This window comes from Pholis gunnellus (genome assembly GCF_910591455.1).
Source record: "Pholis gunnellus genome assembly, chromosome: 9".
In the NCBI taxonomy this organism is placed as follows: domain Eukaryota; kingdom Metazoa; phylum Chordata; class Actinopteri; order Perciformes; family Pholidae; genus Pholis; species Pholis gunnellus.
Window position 1 is genome coordinate 5,064,814 of NC_136535.1, and position 14,149 is coordinate 5,078,962.

The 14,149-nt window shown below is 44.6% G+C and overlaps 1 protein-coding gene across 1 annotated transcript; it reads right to left on the minus strand.

Annotated features, from left to right (window-relative positions):
- Positions 1-4,734: 4,734 nt before the first annotated feature.
- LOC306701109 (WD repeat-containing protein 20) lies at positions 4,735-13,649 on the minus strand. Its single transcript, XM_079166356.1, has 4 exons — positions 13,218-13,649; positions 10,049-10,231; positions 8,011-9,420; positions 4,735-6,860 (listed from the first exon to the last, which is right to left on the minus strand). Exons 1-4 carry the CDS (start codon positions 13,632-13,634, stop codon positions 6,813-6,815), a joined length of 2,058 nt encoding a protein of 685 aa, XP_079022482.1. The 5' UTR covers positions 13,635-13,649; the 3' UTR covers positions 4,735-6,812.
- Positions 13,650-14,149: the final 500 nt, after the last annotated feature.

Below are 14,149 nucleotides of genomic sequence, written 5' to 3' on the forward strand. Positions count from 1 at the left end.
TAAACATGAAATCAGAGAATATTTATTTATTTATTCATTAAATATTAGATTTTGTCATTGAAGCTGTTTTGACAAAAACGAGTAAATAGATTATATGAAATGACTTCTCATCTTGTGAGTAAAGAGCCTGGAAGACATTCAAATCAGTGAGTACAAAGTATAAAATAAATACACACAGTACATCATATTTGTTGTCGTTTTCATGGTAACGTGATATGTTGCAGCAAGGTGCTGTCCCATTCCTATTTACACCATCTCAAGCCCTCACAGCCTCTCACACTCAACCACTTACCAGGTGACGTCAGTAAGTCCTTGAGGGTTCAGGGTTTGAGGGTTTAGGGGGGACATTGGGATTTGGCCATTGTGTCGTTATCTTCCTCCACGGATGCAGAGAAGCCGTGAAGCTGACTGTGTTTAACTGTAGCGCCCTCTATCGATCACCTTCAGTATGTCTGTCAAACTACTACTGAACTGGTACATGACGTATTTAATCAATTTACTTTTATTTTTACTATGTATTGTTTCTTCTCTTCTGGGATCCACTCATGTCTGCTATGAGAATGTATCTTTATCTTTGCTGAAATGAATGTACTGTATGAACTTTGTTTAATCACACTCATGCAAGTTTCAAGTCAATTTATTTTAGTACTGAAGGGAAATGGAAACCAATGGAGCCAAGTACTGTTCTGAAGTACAAATTTGTCATTTGGGTATTCCCATTTTTTCTCTCATTATCAATCATACTGATGTTGAACTGGTATAACGTCATGAGGATATACATTACAGGACACACACAACTGTTTCAGGTTTTAATAACAGATCTTCAGATACAAACTGGACACAGTGACGTCATTCTGCCGTTATAACTTGTGTAAAGTGTGTGAAAAGCGTGTGTGTGTGTGTGTGTGAGAGAGAGAGAGAGTGTTTGTGCATGTGGTATGGTGGAAATAGAGAATGCATATTTCAAACATACACAAACAAACATGGAGAAATAAGAAACAAGAAAAGCTTCAATAAAGTGTCTTGTTTCAGTCTGAAATGTCATAAAAGTGAACATCATACATGGAATGATGTTTGTTCCCTTGGTAATGAGTTGTTTTGTGTGCAAAAAGACATTCAGAGCTTTATTTTTGTTAAATGTGGTCGTCTCATTTGCCGTCCTGTCTGGAGGCACACAGGTGTGTGGAGGGGCTTTGGTTCAGTTCATTGTGAGTTCTTCAAACAGCCCCCTGAGACGTAATCCTAAATGCTTCCACAGCCAAATGAAAACCATCACCTTCCATTTATTTACTCTGTTCTTTACCTTCACCTCCGGCTTTGACAGAATGAAGCACACAATTCAAACATAACCTGGTTGTTTTTCAAAGCTCAGAAAGCAATAACATCCTCGGATGAGAAACTTGAAAGCACTTTTAACAGACTGCATCTTTTATTTGTTTGAAATAGTGAGTGTTCAAGTAGGCTTTGGAAATTAAATCTTGTCCCGCAGGATGGTATTTAATGAATCTGTTAACATTTGTCAAGGTCAACTTTATTAATTGGACTTTTCTGGCCCATTGAGCGATCCAGCCTCTGACCACCTTCATTGTTATTAATGATTTCAGCTGAGGCTAAGCGGAGCTGTACACCCGGTCGATTCTCTCCATGACTCACCCACAGGAACGTTTGTTTGATGGGCATAAACATGTCAAATAGTGAAGGGACTTTTGGTGGAGATGATGTGCTCCAAAAACAAAAAGAATACAAGTGCGACATACGAGCACACAAGGGTTGTGTTTCACATCTGCTTCCATTTTAGCCCTTCACGTCAGCAGCAGGACCATAACTCCTCTCGTGCCCGAGTGCAGGACTCACAAACCTGGTATCTTTTGTTCAAATCCTGATTATGTTTATGTACATTCAAATTTGAAAATACACATAATGTACTTGGATGTATTGTAGAGCTAAAGAAGAGGACTGTGATCAGAAAAACAATAAATGGAAAAACGCGATGGCGGCTGGTGCTCAGAGTGGGTCGTCCTTTAACCACAAGGTTGGCGGTTCAATCCCCGGCTCCTACTCTCCACATGTCAAAGCGTCCTTCAGCGAGACACTGAACCACAAGTTGCTCCTCAGCCCACTACTGCTAGATGCTTCGGATGATGTATCATGTATGTCACATTCATGTGTGTATGACGACTGTAATAAAGTTTAAGTTTCATGAGAAGAGGAGCACAAAGAGAAGATAACTCACTTTGAGTTTGGAAGGTTTGGCATGCTGTATGAATACTAATATACGGACTTTAATGCAGTCAGGAACTCATTTGCATTCACACACACACAGCTAATGTGAACAAATGCATTCCTGACCACCTGTGGGTGAGGCCTGAGACATTAAATCAAGTTGTGTTCACACACGTAATTATCCGCTCGTGATCCGAATGCATCTTCAAAAGTTACTAAACTCCAGAGTTCTGGCTGAAGTGCATCTTCCCTGGATATTTAATCTCATGAAAGTATCATGAAGTTTTTAGTCATTTAGGGGCTGACTTAGCTAGCTAGCTTGCTAATTCCACCATTATTTAGCCGGACTTTACCAATATCAAATTCAGGTTCATGACAGCAGTTACCCTTTAAATCCCTAGCAGTAGAGTGTTGGTTGGTGACAGCTGCCTCTATATAGACTGCAGCAGGGATGATGTACTTTTTGTAGGCCAACCAGGAAGTTAGTATCACACTGGTTCCCTCAACAAAAGCCAGAAAGATTTTGGATTATATAAAATAAGCTTTTGTGGCAAACAAACGTTTATGATACTTTCACGCTTTGTTTAGCAAGATAACCTTCACGAATGAACACCACTTTTATGACGTCTGGTAGTCTCATTTAGCCACTTGTTAGCAACCGCATTTTGTAAAAGCTTCACAATTCACAAGAGGGGTGTTTACGGACGTATTTTATTTTGTTGAACAAAAAGTTAAAATCTCTTAAACTTGTGTTAATCAAGTAAATTATTAAATTATTTCAGGTTTCTAACCAAAAACCCATTAAAAACATCAACATTGATTTCAAGGCGAGGGAACCAGATGTGCAAAAATGATGCAGCATTCTATACCTCACCTCCCGACAGCTAAAATCAATTGCAACAGCACTTCTAATGACACATATACATTGGCTTTCAGCATAACAAAGTGGTTTGGGGGTTTAGTTACTCTTACAACTGTGAACCAGACCTCAACATCAGAAGCTGCACAACGTCTCTCAGGGTTCACTTCAATACTTTAGAAGAAAGGTCGATATTTTGGGGTGAATTATTCCTTGAACAGATCTATTTTTCCCCGTCATGATGAAGCATTCCTTTAGCCTTTAAGTCGAGATCGAGGCCCATGAGCTCATTCGAGACACTCTGCTGTTGCTATGACAATGACGACCAGTGAATATGGGCTGTGAGGAAACCTGGCGGTTTTGTCTGCTGCTACGAGGGTATAACCTTGGCTTCTGCAGTGCTGGAAGTTGCTCTGCTATTTATAGGATGAATTGTCAGAGAGGTAACTCCATAACTCATAAAAATGCTGATAAAAATACTGCCGGCTTGCTGCACTGTGAGCCTCCAATTCTATAATACATGTAAGATCGTAGTTTGTAGCCAAAAACACAAAGCAGACAGATCCTCAGAAACACCTCGACACACGACTTAGAGGTGGACGGAAATAGTTCGGCGTGCAGGTGTGTTGATTATCAGCCAGGTTTTTGAATTCAAACCTTTTCCAAAATTGAAAAACGAACCAATTATTCGTTATTCGACGTGCTTTTTCAATTCCACTTATCGATTCCTGACTCCATCACGATGTGGCAGACGGGAGTGTCAGAAGAAGAGAGTATGGATTCAATGAAATGAAAATGATTTCATGCAGGAGGAAGTCTGTAGCGTGCTTCCTGAATATGTATTCACAGTTTTGTGTTTGAGTTGAGGTTTAATTTTCCCCCAGTGATTCAAAAGATGTCGTGCTCATTGACGGCTGTGGTTTTGGAAAAAAATTGAAAAAGTTCCACAGAAATGGACACAAGACGACAAGTGAACTCCCGTGCTCGCGGCTCTACTTGGGCACAGTGTGGTGCTTTGAGCTAAATGCTAATGTTTACCATGTTTATCATCCTAGTTCAGCATGTTAGCGTGCTAACATTTGCTAGCGGAGACTGATGGGGATGCCATTAGTTTTGCAGGCATTCGTTCATAAACCAAAATATTGAACTACCTAAAGGTGCGTTCACACCAAACGCAACGCACCTTAAGTCACCAAAGTCAGAAGAGTTCATCCTCTGGGAATCACGAATGTCCGTACAAAATGGCCGACAGACAGACATTGCTATCCCTTGCCTCTAGCGTGGCTGGAAAAACTCTTGACTTGGGAAAGACACTAAAAACGTGAACCGCTCCTAACAACTACCACTGCAGGTTCTACGTGGAGGGAGCAGAACAACAGCAGCTCTCAAAGAGGAATCAGCCGACACAGGAACACAACCTCAGGCAACAATGAAGGAAAAAGCCAAATGGACAGTCTGTTTATAATGCTTCAAAATCAGTTTACCTTTTGCACGTCCAACCTCAGCAAAAACAAATGTAAAACTGCAAACAATAAAGTTATAAAAGAATATGTAGGTTTTTTTATTTCACCTTTTAATCACAAATTGGCAGGTTTACGGCAGGCAACGCAAAAATATGCTAAAAAAACAAACAGAGGTGGTGTTTGCGCCCAACACAATTTGGTTACTTAAATAACATGTCAGGAATCTGACAAAGATTTTTGATATTCGATAAGCAGAATCAAAATTGACAAAAAGAGGAAAGAAAATCTGAATCTTGACAAAGGACATGTATCCTCTGCAGCAGAGACACCCAGTGAATGGTGGGGAGCCGTTTCTGCAGAGCTCAGATCAGACAATAACGCCCCTTGTGTCTCTCGTCGGGCGGCTCACGATGAACTGTATGTGCAAATTCTTGCAAGAGGCCATTGAGGTGCAACAGGGATGAAGATACAGTATATGTGATGCTACACCATGAGCGTGTGTGTTTTACGTGAGTGTGTGTTTGTGTGTGTGTGTGGAGCCGTTTTAACGTTCAGAATGTGCAAGAGTGTGTTTGTTTGATGCCGTTTGTCCACACACACACGATCACGATGTTGAGGGGAATCGGTATTATTCAGACCCGTGAGCTGGGATCAGTCGGCTGAAATGTACAGCTCGCAGCCTCTCTGTGCTCCACTCGGGTCAGCCGCCTCCAAAAAGGTCACGCTGGACCCAAAAAGAGCTTCCGCCAGCTTGCTTTTCAGGGACAAACTGGAGGAAACTCTTATCACACGAAATAAAAAGACATTGACATCTTCAAGTTCCCTAAAACAGCAGACATTCTTTTTTTTTTTTAGCTGTGGTTGCTATGTACAATAGAAGGATCTTCATATATTAATATTCTTCATCTTTCCCATTTGTTGTTCTTCGCTTCCTTGCCGTGAAGTCATTGTTCCCATACACGTTTGTCCTTTTTATGTATTTATAGAGTATTTCCAGTATTTACATTATAAATAAAATAAATAACTTAAATACAATGGCCGTGGCTTTTGCTGTGTCTTTCGCATGAAGGGGAGATCGGGAGGGATTGGACGACGCTGCTCGCTGCTTGTTGCTTCAGATCTGCAGACGGGTTAGGATATCTGTGTGTTGGATGCCGTCTTTCTGGGGGGGGGGGGGACTTAAACTTTCACTGTGGCACGAGGTGGGAAACTCTCCCTGAAGTACAGTGTGGCTCCGTTCTACTGCTGTTCACCATATCTACAACATCAGGAATCAGACATTTCAAATGTTTCACTACAGTAAAAAGTGCTCCATCACCCCCTCTCTCTTTCAAAACTGCACTCAAACCCACCTTTAAAAAAGGATGGGGGCTCCACCTGTTTAATCAGGACACCATTTAGTTTTAGTCGGGTATTTTGGCTTAGAAAGAAAATCATCTTTGTATTTGATGAACAAATGATTGTGCGGAATAGTAATAGAATCTGTGGATCTTAATGTTGCTAACAAGAGGAATGACTCATTACAATTTGGAACAAAATAGTTCCTGTGTGGGGCAGATACGTTTTAAATACATGATATGGCCAAAGGTATGTGGACACCTGAACGTCACACCTATAAGTGATAGTTGGACATCTCATTCCAAAACCATGAGCATTACTCTGCTGCTATAATCAGCCTCTATAACCACGCTGCAGGGATTCAGTTACAAGAGCATTACTGAGGTGAAAAAGTGATCAGGTCTGGAGTTTTAAATGGGGTTGAGGTCTGTGAAGGTCAGTCAAGTTCTTCCACCACACACTGGTGGGAGAACCATTTCTTTAAGCACTTGTGAATTTTCAAAAGACAGGAAACCCCAAAATGTCAAGATGGAAAAACACTGTTGTTTGAAACATAATTGTGTGCAGTAGTAGTTAAGATCACAGGAACAAAGGGGCGTTACCAAAACAATAAAAAAATCCCAGACCAAAGTGGTGTCCACATACTTTCGGCTAGCTACCAGAACCTAGTCTAAGCAGAGCTAAAGGGCTAACTAGCTGATATGCTAGCTAACATCTTTGCTTAGTTGTTCCCAAGACTGCCAGCTAACTTCTAAAGTCTACCTGAAGACTTCATAAATCTGATGTGATGTTAGTTTTGGTGATTCAGGAAGTGTTTCCCACCGAGCTGGCCGCCGTGAGAGTGAAATCAGCAGGGATCATGGTTTGGGTCGTGGCAGGTACAGAGGCTCATACTGACGGTGTAATACTGCAGTGGGCTTCTCCTACAGCTATACCACCGTGCCGCTCGGAGAGTTGCCGTTCTGTGCTGTCAGGTTCTGATCAGAGAGACAAAACATGAAGGAAAGTTAGACACTGATGACAATCAGTGAAGAAAGATAAAAAAGAACACTGCTGTTCAGGAAAAGAGAGGTGACCATTTCCTGCGCTCTGAAATATCCTCCACATAAAACACTCAAAACAAATCTGACCTGCAACGAAAAAAAAACATGTTTGCAGAATATCACTGAAATTCTGAACTTTAAAATCATATCAAACAGACCAAGTATGTAGAAATGCTGATATGAAACTCATGTTTTGGTTAAGAAACGTCTAGATTTAACGCCAAGTGAGCAGCTGCTTGGATTTTGATGCGTTTCTATGCATGCTGTTATGGTAACGTTATCTATATTTGGAGCATTCAAAAAGAACAAAGACAGACTCACATTTCAGCATTGATCTATCACATTTTATATACCAAATAAAAACGTTTGCAAAGAAGTCCTATATTTGATCAGTTTCCATAACAGGTTTGCTGAGACAATGCAGGGAATTTCTGCTCAAAAATGTTCCTGGCTATTGTGTGAGCTTTCAACGGCCCCACAATGCACTGCCTCTGGGTGCCTTGAGGCAGGCCGGCAGTCTTAATTTGTTTTCAGGCGAGAAAATATCCATTTATATTCCAAATATATGGTCAATTTATCCAAATAACTAAAATAATCCCTTTTAGTGAATTTGCTGCGATCGTTTTCAGAAATGTGACGGAGCTGCTGTTGGGGTGCCTTGAAACCGTGCCGTCGCTTGAGCCTACTTCAGTGTCTGCTGGTAAAATGATACTTAATCGTTCATTTAGTAGACAGTATGAAACACATACTGACTATGTAGTATGCAGTACGTTCGTATGCGATTTCGAACACGGTTTGTGCTTTTGGCCGCAGAGCAGCATGCAAGAAAAGATGTTTTGAGAAAGTGTGTGTCACCGCAACCACGAGAGGTCCTCGAGCATAGAGCAATAACTGAGTAACTGCAGTTTGGGGCGGCAGTATGTGAGATTAGCTGCGAACAGACACAGAGGTGCACAGTCACTCACTCACAAACTCAGCTACACATACGACCATCTCTACATCATCATGTTTCCCTATTAACTGACATTTCATTGACTCAACAATAAATCAACAAATATTGAAAAAAGGTTGATCGGAGACTTACCGCCTTCCCCGGCCGCGCCCAGGTGCATATGAGACCCTCTTGGCAGGCTGTGATGATGCAGTCGTCCATGAACACCAGGACAGTCAGCCTCTCATGTGCAATCTTCTTGCACACCAGCGGCTCCAACAGTGGCACCTCGTACATGCGCGGGCACAGCGTGGTGCCCAGGACCTTGGCGGCGTCCAGCCTGTTGCTCCTCGGCGCCACGTTGATCTTGTCGTTGCTCTTGCTGATGTTGCCCAGGCTGTGGTACCTCTTGTGCTCCTTCTCCACCCCACTGCTGCAGCCGGACTTGTCCGACTTGCGCTCCTGGAGCGACAGCGTGGCGAAGCGGCCGATGCTGAACGGCGTGCTGTTCCCTCCGACAGCGCTCCCTCCACCTCCTCCGCCTCCCCCGCTGCCCTCCGTGGCGCTTTGGCCCTTGGAGGCGTTTGCCACGGCAGGGTGGGGCAAAGAGTTGGAGCGGGAGAGGGAGCGAGGAAGTGGTAAGGGGAGCGTCGGTGGGTTGTCGCCGCCGGTGTTAGTGTTAGGCGGGTGGTGGTGCCCCTCAACCGTTCCACTTCCTCCGACAACTGAGGTGCTGTTGACCCCTCCGCTGCCAGAGTTGGACAGCGATGGTCCAAAAGTGTTAGTGAAGGCGCGGGACAGCGGCAGGCGTGGGTATAACACGTCATCCGTCAAGTCCCACAGACAGAACTGGGTATCTTGCCCCACCGAGCCAAAACGGTACGTGACCGACGCCGAACCGCCTCCTTTAGAGCTGTGCCGAGAAAGACGCGACAACGTGCTGCTTGTTCGGACCCGGCCAAAGTGCATGGAGTTATTTGGCGGCCCCTGGTGGAGGTCCTCCTCGCTGCCGCTTAGCTCCATAGGCTCCTCGTCTTCCAGGGAAGTCGTGAAGGGGTCGAACGCCACCACGTTGACCCAGGACTTGTGGCCGTGACCTCTTGCGACCACGCGGCTCTCTGCGAACGACCAGACGGTAACCAGGTCGTCCTCTCCGCCCGTGGCAAGATACTTCCCGTCTGGGCTCCACGACACGCACAGCAGCCCGCCGAAGTAGCTCTTCATCACCCCCTGCAGCTCCATCGAGTCAAAGTGGAAGACGCGCAGGCAGCCGTCCTGGCCCACGCACGCCACATGCACGCCGTCCGGGGAGAACGCAAACTCGTTGAGGCCCCCGTCGCCCACGGCCCACCGCAGCAATGGGTTGCGCGGCGTCTTGGTCTTGCAGGCGTAGACGGCGAAGCCCTCTCCCTGCCGCAGCAGAGAGTACTGCGGGGCCGCAGTGCCGCACGGATGGTCCACGTTGTAGAGGTAGAGGTGGCCACTGGCATGGGAGGCCAGGAACAGGTTCTCAGACTTGGGGAGCCATTTGAGACACGTCACCTTGGATTTGTCTATCAACCTCTGGAAAACAGTAAGGAGGTGGAGGAAGGAGAGTTTGCAAGGAAAATTGGGAGAGACGGAACGATGGAAGAGGAGATGGGATGAGCAATGGGGGAATGGGAAGAGATGCGTAAAAATGGCGATATTAGAAATACTTTGATTTGATTGGGCTTTTATGTTGACACTATGTATAAAGTATTGAGAGAAGCATAAACAGCAATTAAGAAACAAGCTGCAGCAGAGACAGACTGGAACCGGCAGAGACAGAAAACCAGAGGGGGGGAAGATGAGGAAAGAAAAACAGCAAATCCCACGGAGTTGAACAGATTCGGGAGACACCCAAACACAAAGTCTGCCTGCATGCAGTCGTGCACACACACATCCCTAATCTCCTAAATTTAATTGGGAATCCCATTAAAGAGAATCCCATTAAAAACAGTAAGAGGCAGTTCAGGAGACGCAATAAAAGAATGTGAAAGGGACAACTCTGAAGTCATTGCAGCATCCAAACTACGACAAAGAAAGTCAATACAAAAAAGACAAATTACTTCCATTGTATCGTAGCGAACTTTAATAATTGTGACGACAAACAGCTGCGAACTCCCTTGCCACTTGAACAACAGAGAGGGGAAACAGGCAAATACAGTACCTCCTCATTGAAGAGTTTACTGGTTTCCTTCTTAATGGGGTCGAGGTACTGGACCTGTCCGGCCGAGAAACCCACGATGAGGGCTACGCTCTCCGCCGTGGCGGAATACTGGTTGAAGTCGTGACATGTCGGCTGAGTCCCCTTGTAGATCCTCTTGTCTATCGGCTTACTGAGGTCTACAGCCTGCAGATGAGACGGAAAGGAGAATAAAGAGAACCATGATGCAGAGTGAAGGTTCACAAGAGTTTCAGGGACATTAAGGGGTCGTTCAAAATCTGTTCCACAGTTACAAACATCTGCTGACAATGTGTCTTACATTCATGAGCCCATTTGTCATTTGTTCATTTCTATTTCTACAGACGATTGCCAAGCGTGAATGAGAAAAAGGTACCATTGAGATATTTCTATGGCAGCTACAGCAGAATCACATTCTTCAATGCTGAACATCAGGTTTTGGCTTCAGAACGAAGGTGCAAAGGATTTGTTTCAAACGACATTCAACAACCAAACAGGGGAAAAAAATTCCTTGAGCAAGATTCAGAGACGCTGACGTTTCTTTCCACCTCTAAACACCAGGAAGCAACATGGCTGCAGGAGTATTTCCAGACTGGAAAACACTCGCGCTATTCAGAATCAGGTGTGACCTTTCAGTGGGCTGTGGCTGGTAACACCTGATCTCTGAGAGCTTGCTAAAGTCATTCTGAATTACACTGCAGTCCTTGCTGTCAAGATCTAAATCTACCCCGTATCTGTAAATGTAGGTATTGGTCTGTGCTTGGTATCGGCACATACCTTGAGTTTAGGTATTGGGAGTCAGACACAGGACAGGAAAAACATATCGGAGCATTCCTGCTGTAAAACGGATACCGTGGCCGGAACAGAGTAGCGATCCAATCCGATGTTTAATTGACAAGCTGAATGCCTCAATGTGTGGAAGTGAGAGGGATCATTCATTTTAGGTGGAAGTCAACACCGGGCCTGACTTAAATTTTGTAAAATAAAATGTAACAAGTTAATAGAAATAGATTTACTGAATTGTTTCCTATATTTTTTAAATAGTGCACCAGCAACCTGGTGAAACATCTTGAAAACGTACAGGATTTACGATTAATGGAGCAACAAAATAATCAATACTTAAACAGGAATTAAAATTCCACTATATAATGTATATAAAATAGAATTGAATCGAATAAATCGGCCCCCAACATCTTGAGACGGCCCAATATTGGTCTTGCTGCATCTCTCGTACAAACGTTAAAAACAACATCCCCTCTCAAGGTTCTTTGATATTAAACCCATGACATTTTGAGGATGCCGAGTACAAATGACATGTGCCGCTGCCTTAAATCTGGCTATATGCGTCTTCAGTCTGTTGCAGCATGTGAATGTTTTAGCATGTGATTTCCTGCAGAAATCACGTGAGACAAATCAAAGACATAAAAAGACACAAATTCCTGCCAAATGAACTCAATTTATTGTGAAATAAATTAATGTGCAGTGAAAGAGAGGCCATGACGTTTTTAAATAGGTAGTCGGCTACAAACATGTTCCCCTTGTTGATCCATGTATATGTAAAAGGGGGGGGGGGGGGGGGGGGCTTTTACATCTGTCCTCCAGTTCCTCCTTAAAGAAAATCCTCATTAAGAAGCAAAAGACTCCTTGGTGAATGCTAGCAATGCTAAAAACAAGCCGCGTGGGTAGAAACTGGAGGACAAATGCAGATAGGACTCTCTTTGTCAGGCAAGTATGTATGAAAGGAAAACATTTTTGTCACCAAATGCATCACCAAAACAAATTGGCAATAATGTGTTATGAATCAGTTTTCTTCTTTCCGTCAATAAAAACTATTTCAGTAGTGAAAAAAAGGTATATTTCAGACACCAAATGTTTTGTTTACCTTTGAAATAGTTCTGAAGAGTAAAAAGATTCAAACTTCCATTTAGCTGACGTCCCCTCAGTGTTACATGACAGGAGAGAATACTGTTGAACTTGGATGTAGTCTTCAGTGATCCTCCGTCATTACTGAACTGGGCTCTACATGTTGAGTGGGTCTGTCTCTCTGTGGGCCCTCTGCAGTCTACTCAGTGGTTAGACTGAAGAGGTTTAAACTGGGATTAGTTCAGCTGATGTTCAACAGTGCTAACTCTAGACTAACCTTCTGTTTCTACTGTGAAGTTTGAAGAAGAGCTTTGATAAAGCAACACGTTGCCTGTTGATATTCCAGCTTGTTCTAAACACTTGACACTGAAACAGGAAGCTCTTCCTGTTTAAATCTGCTCACATTTTGATGTTAAGCTTCCAGTTTGTTTCTCCAACGACTGATTTATTCTGTTCTTATTCAGCTGCTGCTCAGAGGATCTTTGTCTCTTTCTGTTGACAGTCTGACTGAACCGTTTTGTCAGAGTTTTGTTCTCCAAAACAAAACCACATCGATCAGTAAAGAGGACTTTCTACAAGATAAAAGCATGAAAGACCATTCAGACGTATAGATAGTCATCCTCTCAGACATCTGACTGGACACAATCAAGCTTTGGAAGCAGAAGATTAATAACTTCTGATCGGCAGTGGACGTCATCTACTTTATGAGCGGACAGGGAGACAGTGTGTATATCAACAGTGTCTCTGTAAACCATCTGCTGGTAACTGATTAGTCTTGTGATGTCTCTCTTCAGCATCAGTGCATTTACTCCAAACAGAAACTGTGGGATCTTAGGGGGCCAGTGGCAGAAGAAGTATTCAGATATTTTGCTGAAGTACAAGTACTAATACACCACACTGTGAAAATACTCCACTACAAGAAAGAAGCTGTTCATATGAACATTCAGAATGCAGTAGAGAGAATAAACAGCCTTTATGAATGGAGTGGAGGAGTCAGAGGCTTACAGTGTATTTCGTGCTGCATCCGTCTGCATGATGCACCATTCACTGTCCATTCACAAAAAATGATCACGTCGCATTACATGACAAGTACAGATGTAATATGTGCATGGTTGCATACACTGTGCAGCACGAGCAGCTAAACAAGAGCCTCGGTTTTAAAAGAGATGATGAAAAAAAGAGCTAACAGCAGAGCAGGCTAGCAGGCTAAGCTAACCTTGACCACCCGATCTGTCATTCTGGCTGTAAAGGAGGTGGAGGAGGAGGAGGAGGAGGAGGAGAACGGGCTCACCTTCTTGATGTTGGTGTACGTGTAGAAATACAGCTCCCTGCCGATGTTGAAGCACACCCGCTCCGACTCCTCGCCCGGGTCTTCGGGCTGCAGCTTGACCATCGAGACCCGGACCGGCGGCAGGAAGCCCGCTGGAGAGGAGTTAGCCGCGGCGTTGGACGAAGAGGAGGCAGCGGCAGCGGCGGCGGCAGCTGCGGCCGCGGCAGCACCGGGCCCCTGCAGCAGCCCGACCCCTCCGCCCGGTATCGCACCGGGTCCAGCCCCGGGGCCCAGCGTGGCTCCGGAGGAAGGACCCCGCGCCAGCCCGCCCCGCTGCTGCGAGTCCGAGAGGGTGAGCAGTTTGTAGAAACCCTCTCTGGTCCGGAACTGGGATTTAATCTCATTGATATCCTTCAGAGCGCCGCCATCTCCGGCCATTTTTAGTACAAACAAGCCGCACAGGAAACTGAGATTGTGACCTGGAAATAATCACTACAATATTTTTTTTTAAAGTAGCCTACTACAATAAAAACGGGAGAGGCGAAGCAGAGCAACCGAGATCAGCTAGGCTTGACCAGCACACCCGGTCTGCGCCAGTGCATTTTACACCATTACCAGCGACCATATCGCTGCTCCCTGGTAAACAAACCCCGAGAGGAAGCCCTTCTGAGCCGGTGTAAGCATCATCCTCGACCAGGTCTCTGCCTCTGTTCATCCAGTGTGCGTAAAGAACGTGATGATGCATCGACTGCTGCTACTGGCCCGGCCTGGCACTGCGCAGCCTCCCACTGTGTGTGTGTGTGGGTGTGTGTGGTGTGTGTGTGTGTGTGTGGGGGGGGGGGGGGGGGGGGGGGGGGAAGCATCCGGCCATGGACAGGGTTCATTTACCCCTCATTTAACCTCTATAAACACCCAACAGCACCACCTTTAAGATATGTTGTCTCAGAAAAAAA

Excerpts from the sequence above, each read along its gene's own strand:
- LOC306701109 (XM_079166356.1), bottom strand. The coding sequence starts at position 13,634 with ATGGCCGGAGATGGCGGCGCTCTGAAGGATATCAATGAGATTAAATCC. Across the intron at positions 10,232-13,217 it reads CGTACACCAACATCAAGAAG|GCTGTAGACCTCAGTAAGCC; the intron begins GTGAGCCCGTTC and ends TCTCATCTGCAG. Across the intron at positions 9,421-10,048 it reads GTAAACTCTTCAATGAGGAG|AGGTTGATAGACAAATCCAA; the intron begins GTACTGTATTTG and ends ACTGTTTTCCAG.